The 22,491-nt window shown below is 33.8% G+C and overlaps 2 protein-coding genes across 2 annotated transcripts in view; both read right to left on the bottom strand.

The window, feature by feature from the left end:
• The window catches only part of LOC125053874 (katanin p60 ATPase-containing subunit A-like 1), a 34,968-nt gene extending 29,881 nt beyond the window's left edge, over positions 1–5,087 (bottom strand). Inside the window, exon 1 of the mRNA XM_047655468.1 lies at positions 4,575–5,087. Within this exon, the coding sequence (XP_047511424.1) occupies positions 4,575–4,766 (192 nt within the window). The 5' untranslated portion in view covers positions 4,767–5,087. The remainder of the gene's footprint in view (positions 1–4,574) is intronic.
• A 4,446-nt stretch (positions 5,088–9,533) lies between these two features.
• On the bottom strand, positions 9,534–22,401 carry LOC125053826 (trafficking protein particle complex subunit 10). The gene is made up of 15 exons (XM_047655399.1): positions 22,073–22,401; positions 21,773–21,984; positions 21,218–21,610; positions 20,794–21,093; positions 20,005–20,184; positions 19,160–19,392; positions 18,562–18,744; positions 18,110–18,487; positions 16,408–16,888; positions 15,256–15,435; positions 14,338–14,568; positions 12,902–13,162; positions 12,409–12,490; positions 11,833–11,961; positions 9,534–11,578 (listed from the first exon to the last, which is right to left on the bottom strand). Exons 1-15 carry the CDS (start codon positions 22,134–22,136, stop codon positions 11,445–11,447), a joined length of 3,441 nt encoding a protein of 1,146 aa, XP_047511355.1. The 5' UTR covers positions 22,137–22,401; the 3' UTR covers positions 9,534–11,444.
• Positions 22,402–22,491: the final 90 nt, after the last annotated feature.

The following is a 22,491-nucleotide window of genomic DNA, read 5'->3' as shown; positions in this document are numbered from 1 at the left end:
TCTTTTAAAGCGAGTCTGTCAACTTTCAAGTTGAATATTCTTATTATTCCGTAGATAATTAATGTATTGAATGTAAAAAACCTTCTAGCCGACCACGGCTAATGGCCTTTAGAGAATTGAAATCTTAAAATTCATATACCTAAGTAACAATGATAATTATTATTTACATAACACGTATAATTGAGAGCGATGTTTTGGCTAGCTATTTTAGTCAATTAATGTGTCATTCGAGTTAACGAAATCTTTACTAGCTGTCCCGGCAAACGTTGTTTTGTACATATATTATTTCTAGGAAACATTTTTTAGTTCAATAAAAATAACTATCTACAATAATAAAAACTAGGGGTCAATCGTAGAGGGGTGAAAATTAGGGGTTATATTTATTTTTGTATGATGTATCATAAAAAAATAAAAACAAAAACAATTGTCTAAAAAATAAACATACATTTTTGGGCTGGAAACCCCTTCTCACATAGGGGTCTGAAAGATATATAGTAGCCGATTCTCAGACTTACTGATGCCTAAAAAATTTCATAAGAATCGGTCAAGCCGTTTCGTAGGAGTATGGGAAGAACATTGTGACCTGAGAATTCTATATATGTATTAGTATTAATTTGATAATTATTAACGTTTTAAAATATAATGTCAGATTGCCTGATTGTTGAACAATGGGTACATAATTAGTTAATTAACTTAGTAACGCAATTATATTTCTGACTTTACGTAGAGTGCTGAAGAAAATTGCTGACTCTTAAACTCTATGCCAGTGTATGTAGTGGTTCAAAATGTGACTACAATATTCCAAGGAGGAGACGACGTAGAACGGCTAACACTTCTTTTGAGTTACGTGCTAGCAGTTGGTCAATGAACTTTAAACTAGGTTCCTAAGAAACTGAAGTAGGCTATAGCGTGGATTGCAGACATGCCACCGTGGCCCAAATTAATAAATTAATGCTACAAATGACTTTCATCGAATTACTTTTACGACTGTATAATATGCATAGTGGGCATTTAAATTGCGTCAGGATATTTCTATTATTTTAAGCGTTAGGGAGCGTCTAAGTATTACGTCACGCAATTTTCGAGATTATTGACCCCCCCCCCATGTAACGCGCCGTAACGTTTTTCTGTACCCAATAGTAAAACGTTTCATGACCACCCGGAGTGACTCTTTATACCTAAAAGTTAGCATTATGTGGTGTACGGAACTGGAAAGTCGAAAATAATACTAACAATAACGCGTAATTCAATCCCCGCCCGCATCGTAACGTTTAACAAAAGGAAAAATTCGTTACGTAATATTTGAACGATCCCTTAATTGTAATTACTAGAAGGGTGGAAATCTGTTAAAACTGCTTATAATTTTATTGTTTGATATAAGGCTTGGCTTTAATGATAAGGCATAGTGCTACAGTAACTCCTTCAAGCTATGTAACAATACATTTTCAAAAGGACAATTTAAATGTTGCTTAAACATTTCGAATTTATTCAAAGTGTTATTTTGTCCCCATAGTTTTCGTTGTTAACATGAATTGCGTGCGAGACTTTAGAAAATGGGTTATACGGGTCGTGAGCGCAAAAAAGCAGGTAACCCTGGCTTCGTGAAATTTGTTACATTACAAAAAACCAATCGAGTGTAAAAACTCCTTTGTTGGGTTTCGCTGCGAGAAATACTAATTTGATAAACTACAAGGACGCGGATAATGTTTTGTGAGGTTCTTACCGACACGACTTACAGGAAGCCATTTTACATTAAATACTTTTTGTTAACTACCGTATAAGTGGTAGGTATTTCCTAGATAAAATATTTATTAATTTATAAGTATTGTAATTTAAATGTACGTACTATTACAGAATACGTACTATATTAACTATAGTTTATGTGTTAAGAGGCGATATAGAACTTGTGTGTGTTTAAAAAAATTACAATAATTAATTAAATTTATACATCAAAACTTATATGTATGACTAACAAAGTTACACTATCGTATACCTTGAGAATGATAACCACGACAGACAACTGTAGAACGTCACCATGGCTTAGTAGGCGTGACGTTGATGTAAAATTGCTATTTTTGTAATTTGTTTTGGACTTATATGAGTGATATAACTATAAGGAGTATTTCTACTATTACCCAAGTAGTATTGAATATAACATATACCTGAAATCGACAATGTTCCGAAACACAGAAAGAAATCCAATCCAAGGCATAAAAGGTCCCTGAATCTTAAGAAATAAAACTACATAATAGATCTTTTGCTAATTTTCAGTTTTGTATAATAAATTTTAAAAAAGAAAAAAATTGCCGAAAAACGTACGAAAGAAAGCCAACAATTTTTCGCTTAATAACGAGATTAAATTTTTATCGAAATATTTTCGAATAAATTACGTCTAATAAAACCACACATTTTAAGATAAGTGACATAGTCTCTAATTGCAAGTCAAGTCAAAATCTCATCTTGAGATCTGTCAATAATGTACAAACTAAATAATACCTTCCCTAGGTTTTTAAGTCGGTTAAAAATAGATTGTGCCATGAACAAAATCCTTGCAGTTTGATTATTATATCATAAAAGCTGTCTATGTTTAGTCAATTACAAATTAATGTAAGGATATATTATCGACTATTTTATTAAGGAATTATTTATAGTTGAACGATAATCACGTACGATGCAACCTGCAATCGGAAATGCTGATGAACCCGTGAGATAACACATTTCGTGACAACATTTGAGACAGGATACACATACTAATGAACATACAGTGTGGAACTTTTATTTTAAATTCCCTTTGAGGGACTGAAAGGAAAGTTGTGAATGACCATTTCTCATTGCCCATATATGGTAAAGTTATAACTTGTTTGTATTGAGTCCAAGCCTTTTATTTGAAATATTAAATGTTTCATTACTCCCGTAACTAAGTTCATGAATTGTTATTTAATATTATATTGTCTTATCTACCTCATAAACAAAATCAGCTTTATCATAAAACTGTAACAAACAAAACTATAGATATAATAATAAAACCGCTTTAAGATACAACTTTTTTATCTCCATAAGGTCACCGTTGATATTTCCTTGACTGTATTTACATATAGCCTTTACCAATATATATAGTTGTAATGCACAAATGAGACGAACATTTGCATATTCATACCATTTAAGTATTATCTAATGAACAATGATGCATAAAACATTTAAATGAACCCTAATGTACTCAGGGTACTGTGCATAACGTTTAATACTTACTTGTATTTAACCTTACCAAAAAAAATCACCAAATCTAGGAACACGCTTCACAAAAAATTCTTAGATCTAATAAGATATCCTATAATATTAATATTTTTTTAAATAAAATCACTTGGCAAACGTAACAGACATTTAAATGAAAGTACAATTTGGTCTATTTCTATTAGTGACTATGGGAATGACCTTATTAAAACTAAATCAGCCTATTCATATTTTTTTAACTGAAATACTTTTTCATCCCTTTCGGCTATACTGCAATGAAAAGAGACTAGAGTAATTTTGTTTATAAGTTATAATTTTTTATGAATAAGGGTTCTACTCCTCATTCCTAGTATGATCCTTGGTAGAAGGATTAATGAGCCTATATGGATTGGAAAAGGGGTATCGGACTTTGCAGATAGAAGTATATTATGTTTTAGACAATATTGTAAATTTGTAAAGTAATGCTAATATGATTAGTTTAAGTTCAATGAAAGGTTAATTATTTATGCTCCATTGACCTTAAACCATGTCAATGGCTTTCTATGTTGAATATTGACAACAATGAACTCAGTACAAAGTAAGGGTTCAAGGTTTTATATCATAAAATGTTATGTTTATGATTTTTAATAATTAGATTCTTATTAATATAGGAATTATAGTACTCTATAGTATAATTGTTGGCGGAGTCATAAGTTATTAGTATGATAAAGATGTATTGGTCAGATAGACAATAAAATAGATAAAAAATAAACTAAAAGCCTTAGTAGATATAATACAAATTATATTAGTTCTCACAACTGCCATGCCATTTTTTCTGAACAGTTTTAACTAAAAATGTACAATAATCTTGAGTTATTTTGCATTACTAATATTATAAAGAGGAAAGATGTGTATTTCAGTATGTTTCTAACGAATAAACTCTGGACTGATTTCAAAAATTCCTTCACCATTAAAATGCTGGATTATCTTGGTGCAACATAGCTATATTTCTGATTAAGTATTAAATAAATAAATTATCCAGTTGTGCTAAGCTAGGACAGGCCTCTAGTAACTCTAAAAATTGATACCTGATCCTAGTCAATATGACTTATATGTTACAATTTAATTTTATGATATATTACTTACTTAATTTTAAAAAAATGTTCCAGAAAAAAATCACACATTTGTATCTTTAATTGTTGCTTTATTGATTCGGAACTCTCAAATCAATTAAGTTCTCCCTAGGAGGCCTTTCGTCCGTGAAGTAAATTAGTCGTTATCATAAAAGGTATGGACATATGATTCAAGGTGATCAGCTCAAATATAATGATAGAAAATAAAATGTGTAAACACTATTGACTCACCAGTTGCCACTTCGACTTGCGTGTAGGATCCGCAATCGTGATGAGAAGTCTGTGGATCATTTGCACTGTACCCTCATAGTAGACGAGAGCCGACTCGTAGTTTCCCATCAAAGCCATTTCGCGGGCAAGCTTTGTGTTCTCGCAAATTTCCCCAACAGAAACTGCCATAATTGTCATTCCCGCTGCGTACATATAACTGATTCTTCCCAGAAGACTACTTTTCCACACGGAGAGAGAATAAAACGCATGTGACAATCGTTTTACGAGAATTTATCATATTTAAAAACTTAGATATTCACATTTTAATTCAACAACGAATTTATTATTGAAAACTTAGTGATTGATTTCATATCTCATAGCAACGGGTTACGGGAAATTTTAAAACCGTGCCCGTCCATAGAGAGACAAAACAAACTTTACCAATTTTGATCGACGACTACAGCAATTTGAAATTTGAATATGACGTACATTAAACTGGCAATTGACACCTGCTACAGTCAAAGGACTGCAAAAGAAACACAGATAATTAAATATATATATAGATAATAAACGAATTACGAAACGATGTTTTTAATGAGGAAGAAAACTGCCAAACTTTGCCGTTAGTAGCGTTGGTATCGCTTGACTCATAATAAAATATGTAAACAAATAAACATTATTCATTATTATAAAACTAAAAACAAGATAAAATGTTTTTTTATCCAAAAATGCCTCGCTGCGCAGCAATCGCGGTAATAATAATGGGAATCACAGTTCCCTAAGGATTTACGCATAAGAAGACTCTGGGAAAAAGCTCTGAAAAGACGTAATTTCAAAGCTATAAAATCTTCGAGGATAAGTTCAGAACATTTTATTGAATCCGATTATGAAGGCGTAAGCTCTTCTACAGATTTGCATAAACTACTTTTACATTATAGTGCGTTTTCCAATTACAGCACTAGAGCGCATTATGCGGCATAATGCTCAACGTTGAATGTTCCAACTACAGCAACGTTTCGCACAATTGAGCACTCTCAAAACGAATGCTCTCGCGTGCTTCTCGCAATAAATACCAACACAGTGACAGAAAATTGACCAGTGTTGTTCTTTAAGTTGGCATTTATCGAAATTTTCGTTAGTAAATATTATTTATTGTTGAAAAGTTTGTTTCGTCGTAGATTTTAAAAATAATTAAAGTTATTTCAAACTGCTAAAAAAAATAAATATAAGTATGGATGAAGGTATAAATAGTTACTTTTTTTATATTCCACATTTAAAATATGAATACAATTTTATTTCAAAATTCGGATCTGGAAACAAATTTATTTTACAGGATTATACTCTTATAAACATTGCAATGGTTTTGAAAAAGTATATAATTTTTTTAGAAATCATTTTAAAAAAATTATTCAAAACGTAAATGATGTAAACTTCTTACATGAAACTATATATTTTACTGTTAATTTAGCTTGTTAAAACCTTATATTCTTTAAAGGTTTTCTCTTATTTCGGTAAAAAAATGTTAATGAAATAATTTGATTATTAAAATAAGCGTAAAAAGTTTTCAACCAATTATTATTGTTAACCACATTATTTATACATTATCTTCCATCACAAACCTCTATGATAAGCACGCCCCATTGAGACGTGTTAAACTTAAACATTTGCCTGCTCCCTGGCTCTCTGATGAGATTAAAAGATTGATTCACAAAAAAAACAGAGCCATAGCTAAAATGAGAACTGCCAAATCTGATGCGGAGCGCGAAAAATATAAAGTAGTTCGCAATCGTTGTAATACTCGCTGTCGTGATGCTCAAAGGCAACATATCCACGACTCGGTATCCAATGGCGACACCTCAAAAATCTGGAAGTTCCTCAAAACCTTGGGGATTGGCAGATCGGCACAGAATGTTATTTCTTCAGCAATAGATATAAACAACCTTAACTCTCACTTCACCTGTTCTCCTGCCCACGATAAGTCTTCTCTTAGGAAGACAATCAATAAACTAGCTTCTCTTCCAACTCCAAACTTCATGCCTTTTAATTTCACTGAATTCACCAAGCGCGAAGTGGAGGGTTGCATCCAGTCTATCTCGTCGGATGCTGTTGGATGTGATGAAGTTAGTCGTGCTATGATCTTACCTATCTTGCCAGCTATTCTTCAAGTTATTACTCATATTTTTAATTATTCAGTTACTAGTGGTAAATTCCCTACTTCTTGGAAGGATAGTCTAGTTATTCCTATTCCCAAACGGCCCGATCCCATTAACTTTTCTGTCTTCCGGCCCATTTCTATTCTACCATTCCTATCTAAAGCTCTAGAGCGCCTTATACACTCGCAGCTTAGCGGATTTCTGAATAAAAACTCAATTCTAGATCCTCTCCAATCGGGTTTCCGCCCGGGGCATAGCACGACTACGGCATTGGTTAAAGTTTGTGACGACATTCGCCCAGGGATGGATGGTGGGCAGCTCACTGTTCTCACTCTGCTTGACTTTAGCAATGCTTTCAATACTGTGAACTTTGAAATTCTGCTTGGGTTGCTTCGCTCTATGAAATCTGTCCATCCGCTATTGACTGGTTTCATAGCTATCTTAACGGTCGTCGGCAGCGTATTAAAATGAATGATGCTTACTGTCAGTGGAATAATATAATTGCTGGTGTTCCGCAGGGTGGCGTTCTTTCACCTCTTCTTTTTTCTATATTTATCAACACCCTGACTGCACATCTTTCCGCTAGTTATCACCTTTACGCTGATGACCTCCAAATCTACGTTCAGTCTACACTGGATGAGCTTCCTCTTGCAATACAGGCGATGAATGATGATCTTGAAAACATAGCCAACTGGAGTAAAGACTTTGGTCTTCAAATTAATCCTGCCAAGAGTCAAGTCATCATCATCGGAAGCCCTTTCTTTATTTCAAGAGTCAAATGGGCTCAGCTCCCTGGTGTTTACCTTGACGGTGTGGCCTTGGCTCTCAATAAGACTGTTAAAAACCTTGGGGTCTTCTTCGACCAAACGTTTTCCTGGGGTCATCATGTAAAGGAGATCAGCCGTAAACTTTACGCCGCTTCTTTTACTCTGAAACGTCTTTCTAATTTCCTTCCTATCCGCACTAAAACTATGTTAGCGCAGTCTCTTCTGCTTCCTATTCTCGATTATGCGGACTCATGCTCCTCTGATTTGAACGAAGAGCTACTTGACAAGATCGAACGCCTGCAGAATTTCTGCATACGGTTCATATTTGGTCTTAGGAAATATGACCATGTGTCTAAATTCCGCAGGCAGCTGGGGTGGCTACCTATTCGATTCAGACGTCACGCTCATCTTCTTCATCTCCTATACTCAATTCTTTTCAATCCGAAAACCCCTTCTTATCTCAAAAATCACTTTAAATTCTTAGGTCCTTCTAACTATATGTTACGCTCTTCTAATAGATGTTTATTGGAAATTCCATCTCACACTTCATCCTTCTTAGACAATTCATTCACGATCTCCGCCAATAAGTTGTGGAATACGCTGCCCGACTCCGTACGATTGGCTACCTCTCTGTCATCTTTTAAAACTCTTCTGTATAATCATTTCTTAACCATATCCTATCCTGATCAATCGTGACTTGTATAAATCTTATGTTTCCTTTTACATCACTATTTGCTGTCCATGTATTTGTAAGATTAGCTTTTAAGTTTTTAGTCTGTTGTTAATATTTTTTGACGTGATAACGTCTTTAAAATCGTTTTAGTCGGGTGACATGTTCAGAAACTTGTGTCACACCAAAACCTCACGAGCGCGATCGCAGGTATAACGAGAGAGAGACGGACCGATCTCCCGTCTCATCTCGAGCGCTGCCAGTCATTCCGTGAATGTATGAAGAAAAATGTATATCATAGTCGAATAAGTAAACTTGTCATTTTACTCCCGAAATTTATCATCAAAAGTGTGAATAAAACGATAGATGTAATTTAAAATTTGAAAAAATTGTTATCTTCATTAATTCCTTACTTCCCAAAAACTTATATCACCAATAAGACGTTATCACGTAAACATCTCGATCGTAAACCTACTTTACAAACAACCAATATTTTTTTTGTATTACTTTAGATTAAGGTACTATGTATATATATATATTTTTTTATATAACATTTGTTTCTGCACTTCTCGCACGAATCATGTTTCTTTTTTTTTAGTTTTTTCTTTAACTAGGGTTGCCTGGAAGAGATCGCTTATTAGCGATAAGGCCGCCTGTTGCATCCCTTATAATTTTTTTTTGTATTGTGTTTGATTTATTGTTTTTTGCAACAAAGTGTTAATAAATAAATAAATTAATTAATGAGGTTGCTAACTCTATTCAGAACATTTTTTTTTCCACACTGACTTAGCGCACTCTGCTGATGCATTTGAAAACTAATTCACGTTCCAATTAAGTTTCAGCATTATGCGGCATTGTGCGGCACTGAGTCGCATTATGCTCTGTAATTGGAAAACGCACTAATGTATATGGTATAGATAATCTGTAAAAAGCACTAATTATTATGCATTCATTTTAGGGGGTTGGTTGTGAAAACTGACAGCTTACTGTTATGAGTCAAGCGATTTTGCGTTTTCTCGTCCACTGTGAGCAATTTGTTGTCACAACAAGAACGAGTCGTGACTCGTGTTTCACTAAACAGTGTCGGTACTCGGTAGTCTTCGAGTCATTGACTGTCACCCAATGTAAAAATATAATAAGTGTGTGTACAAATTCAAATAAAATTTACTGGAATATAAGCATTAAGCACTTAATACTGACGCAGCAGGCACACCAGCAACTTGTATTCGTATTTCGTTGTGCTATCTTCGTTGAATTTCCTTTTAAAAAGTCACACTAGTCATGGATTTTGTATTATACTTTAAAACTATTTAAAAATGTTTAATCACGGAATCATTTTAAAGGCATATTTATATCAAATGGAAAGGGCATGAACATAGATAGATATAGATAACAATAAACGTTTTTATTGACACCTAGGTATTATACATAGTAGGAAATATAAATACAATCTTCAGCTATACAGCTTATATCTATTTTTACACCAACAGTTCGATAATTTATGATTAATGCTAATAGAACCAATATGTAAATAAATATTCTTAAAGGAAAGCTTTTCTTCTATTACTAAGTTATAATGGAAAATATACTTTGAAGCCTCTACTTATATCATAAACACTGTGAGTATATTTTGCCAATACAAACTACATAAATTATGTGATGTTATTTATAATGTAAACCTTTGGTTTCATATTAAAAAAAACCCATGTTTTATAATGCTAAATAAGATTCCATCAAGCAAATATTATTTTCTTTTTGTTTCAGTTCTCAGTACACTGACAAACACACAACAAAATAATTGCAATTAGGGTCTAAATGAAACCGATACTTATTGGTTTATTGCATTCAAATGAACCCCTAAGATATATAACAAACACATATTATGCACCTAATAAAAATAAAATACCTTATATAGAATAGCTACACAACTTAAACAAATATATAATTCTGTTCTTAAAACATATCTAAATGACACAAAGAACAATTAATGTTTAACATAAAAACCACAAGCTAAAGAAAACATAACAATTTAACTTATACATAAATAATTGAGATTAAAAACTATGTATTAATAAAGTCCTACCCTTATCTTTTTTAACATGGACTTTTATTGAGCTACATTTTATGATTTTTTTATTATAGAATATTTAATTCTGAACATCCGAGTTGCAATATTAAATTTAGATTTTCTTACAGTAATAAGTTTTTAAGAATAGAACCTTTGATTATATATGTGTCATAGAACAATGCAACACATTTATCACATATAGCAATGGTCCAACTTTAGATAGAATAATTTACAATTTCGGCTCTTCTACAAACATGCTGCTTTGAAAGTAATCAAATGCTTGAGATTGTTACTTTTTCGGTTTAGTGAATAACTTTGGCTATTCATACTTTTATATACACAATAAAGGTTTTTGTTGTTAATCTGTTTGACATATTTTGTAGCTTATTTTTTTATATTTAACCAAATGGCAGGCAAAAGTCTTTCGACAATATCAGCATTGGATATGCTACATTTGTTAAAACCTCACCACTGGGCTAGGATATAGATTATTTTAATAGTTATTAAAAACAGATCTAGTTACGGTTATAAAAGAATTAATCTCAAAATAGCATGTTTATAATGGCCTTATGACTACGTAATTTCGATGTACTCTATGACTACTTTTAAATGGATTCAGTCGGTAGAATTAATATAGAGACTGTATGCTAAAAACTGTTGTAATATAAACTATTTTGGGTTGTGAGAATTTGTAGGTAATTTTTCACTATATATAAATTAATGTCATGGCAGAAACAAAGTAGAATTTTAACAACAACAATGGGCTATTTGCGTTTGCTATTATGCATAAGGAGTATTTATTCAATGGCAGGTATACATTTCTAGACTATAATAAAAACTGTCTTTGGACAAAGGTAGTTAAAGTTCTTAAATTAAAAATGGGCAGAGCTTAAGTTGAGTAACTACCCTCCTCAAAAAACTAAACAATGAATCCTTAATATACTGGATTTTTACATTCCATATATTCTCTATGGTTACCAAGAGCAATCCAATCATATAAATAAAAAATATTATGTTATTAATTTTAAACTCCTTATTTAGTTTAACCTTCAGGAATCAGCCAATTAAATATATATAATTTTATAGATTAATAGCTGTTGCCCGCGACTTTTGACAAATTAAACAATAATTTAATAAAAAGTTTTATACAAAAATTACCGCTTCCTCACCCCCATTATTTTTTTGGGAAAAAAGTACCAAACAACAATAGATTCTTTTTTGTCATATGTGTGCTCAAACAACAATATCTAGATGTTCCTTAGGCGCAGGCGCCAGTACATGTACTTGTTTTGTTTTACCCGCGTGATACACTTGACCTGGACCAAATGGTTCTAACCGGGGATGCGCTGAAATATCCTTTTTGGGATCTGTAAAGCAAATTTAGCATTTAATATTACACCTCGACTAGTATCCTTGCTATGCTTGCTTATAATGGCTTAAAATGTTTTCTTTTATTTAAAAGCAGATTGCAATCTATGCTAGGAGATCGAACAGAGTGTATTCAAAGCAAGAATAATCAATTATAATTCTAATAAAATAAAAAATAAATTATTTTTTGATCGATTGATAGCTGGCAAGAAAATATTCACTAACAGAAATTGAGTTAAAATTGTTAAGTAACCTTTGGTATTGGCAGCGATGTATTTGGACAATCGGACGGTTGGTAGCGGCAGATACCCTGCCATGAGTGGCATCACATCTAATGTTACGTTTTGAGGCTCGCCGGTGGACGAATCCATTGATATTACACCTGTAATAAATATTTTGATTGATAGAGAGACCCGGTTAATACGATTGTATTTATAACTCGGAATAACATGGTGGTGTAGTAGATAAATATGGCAATAAATACCTCATTATATGGTACTAAAATTACGATTTTTTTGGTGTAGGTGGGTAGTTACAAAAATTAAAAAAAAATCAGTGGCGCTACAACCGTTTAGTTTTAGATTTCTGTATCTTTCGTGACAATTTGTTTTCTCTAAGAGTAAGTGTAACACGCTGGTTTCCTCACGATGTATACCTTCACCGAACGATCACGTGTTAAATGCGCACATCAAAATATGTCTGGTGCACAACCGGGGATTAAACCATCGACTTTAGGCAAGAGCGTCGCACGCTAAAGCCACTTGACCAATGACCAAAAACCAAAATAATAGTACAAGTTACAAGTAAAAATCAATAGAATTAATCCTACCTGCAGTTCTTCCTAAGACTGCCCACATAGTCTGATCAGCCAGCACCTCATACATCAATGATGTATATTCAGTTTCATTTACCTAAAAAGAAACAATTTTTACTGTTTCTTCTGTATATACTTGAATAAAGCTGAAGAGACTCTAAGAAGAGTTCAATTTAATTTTATTAAGACCATTTTGGCTCCGGCAGCTAATCTCTATTGAGACTGGTTATTTGTACACGTGCATATTCCAAAACCCTCACAATCTGATGGAACGGATATCCGACATGACCGGAGTATCACTAGATGTTGGACAGATGGACGTGATCATACGAGACACGAGGGTGACCAGCCCCCCAATTATAACTTTGGAGGTTTACTATTAGAGGTTTGAAATATTTCTTAAAATTGCAATAGAAAATTCGACGTAGTATTTGAAGAAAGGTGAACTGAAGTTAAACATGATAATGCCAGAGGATCTTTCAGCCAATTAAATGCAGAGAACACCTACCCTCTGAACGCTCAAATGCAGACAACACACTTGACTTGCTCTGCAGAAATCCGATCCTTTTCCCGGTTCCAATTTCGTACGTATAACGAACAGTGTCGTGCAATCTTGTATGTCAATCGGGCATGTGAACGTACGTGCGACCTTTTCGTCTTCCAATCGGTATTGTACCGTGAATGTAGCCTTCATAGGACCAGCTTTTACCAAAGGATCTTTCAGTAGTTCCCACATAAACGATGCCGTTGTTCCGTCTGATGATATTTTCTGAAATTTTATATTTACTTTTTTATACTACATTCTATAAAGTTAATACACTACAGAAATATGTGTTTTAAAAGTAAAAGATTTTTCGATAGCTTTCACGTTTAGTTTTCTATACTATTTCTTAAACTATTATGTTTAATAAAATCCATTTCATAATTATCCAATAGTTTAATGAGCTTGGGAGCAGAATATATACTGAAAACTACCCTACAGTCTACCATCTGCCTTATTTTTATATTATATTTTCTTATATATATATTTTCAGCACTGAAGATTCCACTAAAATGAGATATAATTGGAAATTCAGGTTTACAAATGTTGCTAAGTGTGTATAAACTATATGTATTTCACCAATCTGTTTTCTGTTTCTGTTCCTTAAATGTAAAAAAAAAAAAAAAAAAATATTAGATAATGAAGAGTGAAATGGTGAGGCTAGCTACATATTCTATGATAAAATTACAAATACAAACATAACAATAACTTTTTTCCTACTTAAACCTTATTTAATGATAAATATAATGAATGAATGCAAGTATTTCATTATAAATAAAAAAAAACGTGTGACACGTACACGGGTTAGAAGTTGGACTTCTTTGGCGTAACAAGATAAATGTTTTTTCAAAAATTGTATTCTACGTTTGTAGAAAAAACTACACTAACAATAGAAAAAAGGTATTTAATACATTGAAAGTTTTATAATAACGCATTATCTAGTTAAATAAAGTATAATAAACTAAAAAATTGACTATAGCTAACTTCAGGGTGTCGGTTTTTTGTGACGGGGTGTGCAGGTGTCGGTTTTTTTGTGACGGGGTGTGCGGGTGTCGGTGTTTGTGAGGGTATGCGCGCGCATCGTAAAAATTTACTCTCATAATTTTTAACGTGGCAAAAGAAGTATAACTTCAAAAATATTTGTAAAGAAAATCTTTTTCTTAAATGAGGGGAAAATGCGCTTACGCAGGCCCGCGCCATGGATGTCGAGCTTGACGCGGGGACAGTGACTTTACTCAAATCCCCTGCTATTCAGAGGGGTAGCGAGACCCTACCCACTAAAAACACCTCAGCCCTTCACACGCCCTTAAAATGGGCCCCTCGGGGTTCGCCAGGCATTCTACCCAAGTTATATAGAAAACCTAATTTAACACTAATTAGCTACTAAACTAGTTTTAACTTACCATATCATCATGTGCTTTTGGATTAAGATTGGACACAGTAATGTTGCCGTCACACTCCAACTTAGGCTCTGTCAATACCAGATGTATGAGATGTCCGACTGTAGACTTTAGAGTCACATGGACGAACTTTCTAGTATTGGAGGTGAGGAGCCTCCAGGCAGCTATCATAGGAGGAGAGAAATGTAGAGGGACCTCCATTACTGACTCTAACCAGGGACAGGTTAGCCACACCTGGAATATACGACAAAGATAAATCAACATTTTGGTAATAAATATAATAATAAAAGTACTAATAATCAAGCTTGCTGGTTAAAGAACCTCTCATTTCTATTTTTTTTGTTTTTTTTTTTTTGTGATTGGACAATTCACACCAATTGACCTAGTCCCATGCTAAGCTGGTGAAGCTTGTGTTATGGGTACTAGGCAACAAATATATAGATGGACCTAAGCACAACACCAAATGCTCATCACATCGATATTTGTCTCAGGGGATCGAATCCGGGACCCATGGATTCGCAGTCAGGGGTACTAACCACTAGACCGTCAAATGGTTTATGGTTATTATGTATGTGAAAAATTAGAAATTAACAAAGACAAATATTCATATACTTTGGCTATGAATTACGATTACTACGATACACTGAACCTACCTTGCAGTTTTCAAAAGTAAGGAATGCGTTTTTTTCCTCTCATATTTTTCGTTAAAGATAAATATCTTAGTCAAAATTGACGTACAATATATCAAATTATTATTATTTATTTCAATGTATATTATTTTATTATTATATGCTTAGTATTATTAATATGTAGTAGCAATGACTTCATAGATTGAATATACCGCCAAATATAATGTATACATATATTTAAAATTATCATATAGGTATATCTATATCGCGTGCGCACACTCATAACACTTACCGTGTGTTCAATACTTTTTTCCCTCTTCGGTAACAAAACAGCGAACAATCGTAAAGGAATTTTCGTAGTATGAAACGGTTCTGATGCCTCTACTGGTATCGTTAATTCCCGGGATAGTAAGGAATTCACTCCATATCGAAGATGAAGGCCCGACGAGGCTTTAAGGTGTATTGTTGTATTCTACAAAAAAGGAACATACTCTAGCCATTTCTTAAGTAACTGATTATAGGTAGGCAGCGTTACGGATTTGTTTTCTTATAACACAATTAATAAAAATATCTAGATTTATTTCATAATGCTTTTAGTCTCAGACCTTTACTTACGTTTAAAATTAAAGACATACAAAGTATATGTGATATGAAATGGAGAATCGTTTATCGAGACAAAGCGATTGTCTTATTTCAATTTTAGTTATTTTAATCGAATATCGCATTTTGATGATTATTCATAGCGATATGGAAATTACTTTAATTACACACAGACAAGCCGTGAACAGCAATTTAATTAAAATCAACTAAAAAATTCTAAATAAGGCTTTGTAAGTCTTGTTTGTAAATGAGGAATAGCAGTTAAGGGGGCGTTCAAGTATTACGTAAGTACTATAGGGGGAGGGGGGGTTCTTTGATTTTCTTATTGATAGTTGAACGTGACAACGTCATAAGAAAATACTGATGGAATGGCTGCATTTTTCAAAAGAAAATTTAAATTTTATACTTGACGAAAACATGTACATATATGTATTATTGTATAGCAGTTGTCCACGCGGACGCATCGCTCACTCAAGTAGGAGAAAGACAGATGTCGAACGCGGAGGCCGATTGTGCCTCTTTGTCGCTCGTTCCGCGCTCTCGCTTGCACTTCAAGCCTTAAATGGAACGCCTCAGAGCGAGGTAACGCCGCATGAGTCATGTTTTTTCGTGCGTGCAGCCGGCTCCATCGAATTATAAGACGTTGTCACGTCAAAAATTAATACGTTTCTGTACTATGATTTCTGAGAGCTTTGCTTACTTTTGCTAAAAAGAGGAGGAATTGCAGTAAATATGCTAGGGTAATACTTGAACGGTCCCTAATGTAAATTTTGATTTTCATGTCATTAGTCGTTCATGAGTGTATCTATAGTGTTAAGTTGCATAAATTCAATAAAGTTCATACCTCGTCCATTCTCGAACAACCATTAGTAACAACTAGCTCCATATCGTGTTCCAAACCCGCAACTAAATCCTTCTTTGGCTCAACTTTATTCAAATACACGCTCACGCCTTGCGTTATCACTTCAAAACCCATTTTGGAACTTAACACATCAGATATAAAGTCGATTTTCCCCTCGACCAATAGAGATATTACACCGAGCTTAAATACCCCGCATTTGGTCGGTATACACTCAAATAATACTTCATTTAATCCTGGTTTTATTATGAAGTCAGTACACGTTAGGTAAAATTCGCAGTTAGATTTGACTTGTGGAACTGGTTTCCGATACTTCGTGCTGTCCGATCGTTTTAATATCATTTTTGGGTTATGACATTCTATAGTGGCCTTTTGAAGGGATTTATCTTCTTTAAAATGGAGTTTTGAGGTGAACTGCATTGGATCTAATAGAGGATTCTTGGGTTTTAAGTCATCCAGTCTTATACTGAAAAGTATTACACATTTGCAATCGGTTGTAATATTGTATTTTCAATATTACACTCAATATTGGTTCTATAGGTTCAGTCCCTAACAGCGGTAGGTAGCGCTGTCCCAAGATAAAAAGGCGAATCGGCATAGAGAAACATCCAACTTTCCATTTATGTATGTATTGCATTTTTTATGTTTTTTTGAATTTCCGTAGCGCTTATGTTAAAGCGCGGCTACACGATGCGGTAACTGTGCGGTGCGGCACCACACCGCAATTACTTCGAGCTACAGGGTGCCACACGGGCGTTGCGGTGTGGCAATATATTTTACCCCTCCCCGCCTCGTCTCGCAGGTCACAACTCCGGCGCGCTTGCGGTGCGATGCCGCGCGTGGTATAGTAATTTGTATGTGGGAGGACGTTGCGGCACCGCTCCGGCCCCGCACCGCATCTTTACCGCATCGTATGGCCGCGCTCTTAACCTTGGGAAAGCGCAGTACAAAAACTCATTATTGGGATCTGGATTGCTGCCGGTATCGCTATTGGAAGTTAAGAGTAAGAGCTCAGATGGGCTTAATAAAGCTAGTTTTATTAAGAGTTCCTCCGAGGATTGGAGATAACTGCATAACATTCCAATTATAAACCAATTTATTTTTCGATTCCCGGAGAAACAATAATTGTAGACGGGAAACATCAACTATTTTCAATAATTGATTACATGATTATAATATCATTACAGAGAATTGCGTTTGAACCCTGTCGATACAGAGCTTTTTTTTTAAAGGACAAGTAACTTGTTCGAACAGTGAAGAAAAACATCGCGTCAAACTTAAGTATAACTTGTACCAAAAAAATTTTTATGGCTCTGGCACGGTTTGTGCATTAGCCAGCGTCAAGTATAAGATTTTTATAATCCGTGTTTTTTGCCTTAGAAATTCACCAAGTCCTCCATGTACGGTTTAGGCACTTGCCCGGTACCGCACAACCCTCCCAAAGGCCGAGAACAAATTTAACTTAAATTAAAACTTGCCCTCGAACCGGGAGTCGAACCCGGTACCCCTCACCTAGCTGCCACTTAATAAGAGAGCTAGGCTATGAGGCCCCTCAACTTGTAAATTATAAATGAAATAGACATATTATATGTTTCTCCTATACCCAATTAGGGTGTTACGGACTTCATACAATGGCTGTATATACAAAACCGCAGTCAAATCTAGTACTTCAATATATCTCACTCACCTTGTACTAAAACTAGAAACATCATCACTAGACTTTTTCGGACTAGCCTGTATACCTAAATCAGTCTTATTTTTTAGCGGCGTCTTCTCTACTTCACAGGGGTCTATACAAATGGTCGCTTTCGTACACACAACGTCTTTTGGAAGAACACTCTCAAAAACCAGTTTACATTGAACCTTATTTTCTGTTATATAACCACGTTCGGACGGCAATAGGGTTGAGGAAATTAGTCGAAAGCAATCGCTAAGGTCCGTTTGGACTGAATCTTTATCTGTGAGATTTTGTTTGATCGACTTCATCATTTCCTCAAAGAAGAAATTTCTGACTAGGATCTCTAGTTCAGCTGTACTTGCAATCTTTGCTGATAGTGTTGTGTATCTGTAAGAGATTTGTGGAAATTGTTAGTTAAATTCATCAAAAATTATTAAGAAATGAATTTTCCAATTTCCAACCTGTCAAAATCATTCATTTTCTTGGCAGCGGCGACCAATTCGAGCCTCGTTTGAGCTGCAAGTTCATGCCAGCCTTGTTCCTCGTAAGATCTTAACGCGTCCACGAGAAATACAACCGCTTTACTGGTCTCACCTAACTCTGAATAGAATGCTGCTAAATCTCTACCAATTTGACGAGCAAATCTGCAAAAATATGCAGTTATAAAATCATTTGTTAAAAAGCTTTTCTCATGAATAAACTAAACAAATATTTGTTTAAAAAAGGGTAATTAAAATTATTGTAAGTAAATATGTAATTATAATCTTAATAAAGATTGATGTCGCAGCTCTCCCAGCTACTAAGCACTTTTTAGTTGGATATCCATATTTGCACGACACAGTAACGGTCCGATAATGCACGAAATGTATTTAAAAAAAATTGTTTGATTACTACTGTAAAAGAGTCACATAAGGAAGGGTTATGAAAGCTAAGTTTGTTTATATGATTAGTTCTTTGGAGAAAAACACAGCAACAGCAAGACTTTTATGCCAAAAAAAGTTTTTAGAATGCCAAAAAAACAAGTTTATAAATTCCTTATATAATATTGTTAAGACGAACCTTAATCTTCCAATATGCTTATACGTCCCCATAGCCAATTCGGCTAACTCCAAATAGTACTGCTGAAAGGATGTACTGCTGCATAAAGCCTCCTTCAACCTCACGGTTGGGGAATTGTTATTTGTCTCTGTATCCCCCATTCCGGCTGACAGCATAACAACCAGGTGGAGCTGTTCGGATGTAGGTTCCGGAGAACCAGGGAGTAGACCACACAGCTTGCCAAGCTCGTGAAGCTAAGAAAATAAGTTAAGTTAAAAAACGTGTGGCACTCGGGGACTGCCGCGGTAAAGCTATTGCATAGCCATTTTTATTAGCTTATGCAGTTATAATTATTTCTTTATATTTTATTTATGCAGTATTTGTTTTTCTTTCATATTAATTCAAGTTTTTTCTTTGATATTATTTCAATCTACCACTCTACCAGACTCAGACTAAAACGCCTATATAGTCTGTCTCACTTTAACGCGTATTTGCCACACCTATATTACGTCATTGTGTGTTAGGTTTTTTTCGTTACGGAATTTCTTGATTCGGTCGCCGCGCTCAAAGCTCGCAATAAAATCTATGCAATAGCTTAAAAATATTAGCGGATCAGAAGGTAGATTTGAAAAAATTGGCAAATCATTTGGGTTTTACACTGCATTTAAACTCCTGAAAACTGAACTTTGTTTATACAGCCAATTCCCAACATATGAAAATTATAAACGTGTTATAACAAAAAACTGACCCCAGTGGTAGCACTAATTGTAAAAATATATATAGTCAAATTGAAAAAGAACGGTTTTGTTTTACGGCAGTACTATTTCGGTAAATTTATTTTTGATAGGATTAAGACAGCACGGTACCTTATCTTTAGCATTATGCAACAAGGGAGCTTGCATATCAGTGCACGCTTCACACACGCGCAACGTTTCAACGCAAGCCAAATGTGCCCAACACGCCGAAGCGCCATCTATTGACGGTGCTCCCAGTAATGATAACTCCACCAATGTATTATGTACTGTGCTTATACAGCGGGACGCGACCTGAAACAGTATATATAATTTATCATAATTCGATTTTTGCAGTACAGTATGAATGTATATCCCAATGATTAAATAAATATTTATATTATATGAAAAACATAGTCTCAGAACTTTATATAATAACAGGGCATTATAAAATAGGTTACACAAAAACATGTTTTTGTCTGTAGTATTATTATTGTTGTTTAACGACGAAAAATATACATAGGTATTAAACCCTGGACCCGCAAGCTCATTGAATAAACCAAGTGCTTAACAAACTACAGATGCAGTTTTTTAATAGAAGTTAATTACCTTTTGAGCCTAGGAAACAATTGCAGTTAATTAACTGACATGATAACACAGTCATGTGGAAAACAATTTCATGTTAATTTATTACTGGAACTTTAATGAGAACAATTGCATTAATTTACTGTTGTTTTTATAGAAGTTAATTCACAGACAACTTATCATAGATATAAAAAATTTAATGTCATACTATATAACTGAACTACTCTTTAATGTCTACCATTATTACAGAATAACATATAGAACAACAGTTTTATTATAAAATATGTATCTTAAATAGCTAGTCCATGTTTTGTATGAATCAATAATATTAATGCTTACCTCCTCAGGTTTTTCAGTAAGTAATAACATGGCACTCTGTCGTTGAAATAAATAGCTCCTAAAGTCTAATAGAGAGGCTTTTTGTTTAATTATAAGTTCCCTTAAATGCATTGGCACGGTTGTTGTCAGTCTGATGGCTTGCCATGATGTAATTTGTTGTTTAAATGTGTCAAGCCATTTAGGACTTTCTGTTACATTAGAATTGAGTACAAATTGAGAAAATAAAGCATCTAATTCATCATATTGGACTAGAGCTTCTTCATATAAGCCAAGCATTTCAAGCACAAATGCTAATTGCTCCTGAAATAAAACTAGCATATTTAGTGTTTTTGTGAACTGAATTATTACTTGTAAATATTCCATTAATTACTCACGAACACAGTATATAATGTATTTAAAATATAAGTGATGAAAGAATACAAACCTGCAAAATAAAATATTTACAATAATCCCATTCTGGGTCATTTCTTTTTTCTCTCTGTTCTCTCATATATTCCTCAAACTTATTTAATGCTTTATTATAGGATACTAAAACTAAATGCCGTAATTTTGCAACTAACGCTCTCCATGACTCCGCACTTCTGGCCTCTGACTTAATAGGATTAATTACAGATATAAACCTATCTTCTGTCTGCTTTATAGCAAAATCTCCCTTAATTTTATCAAGAACAGTTGTTCTTGGTAAAAGTTTATTTGTTTTCCTTATATCGTAAGTTTCCACTAATACAATCATCCAGTCAGATACATTATTTTTTTCTAATTGTTTGAACCATATTTCTATATCTTCCCTAAGAGTTGTTTTGTAATATTCTATGTCCTGAAAAGAATATTTGTAACATTATTTGACTTTTGCCTACGATTTTACTACTACTTATACACAGACTTACACGATTTATTAGTTATGTATAAAAAAATTATGTCAATATAATTAATATCTTAATCTTTTTGTATAAATACCAAGGATTTTTTTTTGTCTTACCACACAATCAGTCCAATAAATATGTAATATAGGACGTTTCAATAAATTTAGTTCTGGTTGCACTTTGTCCTTATTATATTTTATGAAGGATGCCTCTAAATAAACAAATTTTGTAATCCTCCCAAAAGACCTTCGCCATTCACAGGAATCCTGAGGAATTGCTGCAACTAACGGAGCTTCCAGGGTGCAAAACAAGTTCCAGTCTCCCGCGCCTAATAATAAAAAATGGTATAGTTAATAATGACCTCTAAAGGAGGATAATGAAACATTTATCTGGAGGACACTTTTATAATAACTTACATGTTATTATTGGTTTGTTTTGCATCCCGTCTTCGTTTGCTGTAGAGCTATCTACACCCTTCATTTTTCATCATCAACTATTCCGCTTAGTTCTATCTACAATACTCCAAAATATTACTTCGTCAACAGGATAAGTCCACCCACATTTTGTTTAATATGGATAGAGATAATTAAGCATGTTGGACTTTATAAATCTAACGAATCCTGATAGTAGAAGATAAAAACAAGGAATCTAACTAGACGAATTAATCAAAATTAATTGATATTTCGTAAAGAAAACCCAGTGTTCAAACATTAAAAAGTCAAAACTCATAACGAAGTCAAAATTCGGTACGTCGTGACAGGAGACGTCATTCATTAGTGACATAGGTTTCATTTAATAATGTAAATTATCATTTATTCATGTTTGTCTATTCATC

This window comes from Pieris napi, chromosome 11, assembly GCF_905475465.1.
Source record: "Pieris napi chromosome 11, ilPieNapi1.2, whole genome shotgun sequence".
In the NCBI taxonomy this organism is placed as follows: domain Eukaryota; kingdom Metazoa; phylum Arthropoda; class Insecta; order Lepidoptera; family Pieridae; genus Pieris; species Pieris napi.
This window is presented reverse-complemented; position numbering and strand designations above follow the sequence as displayed.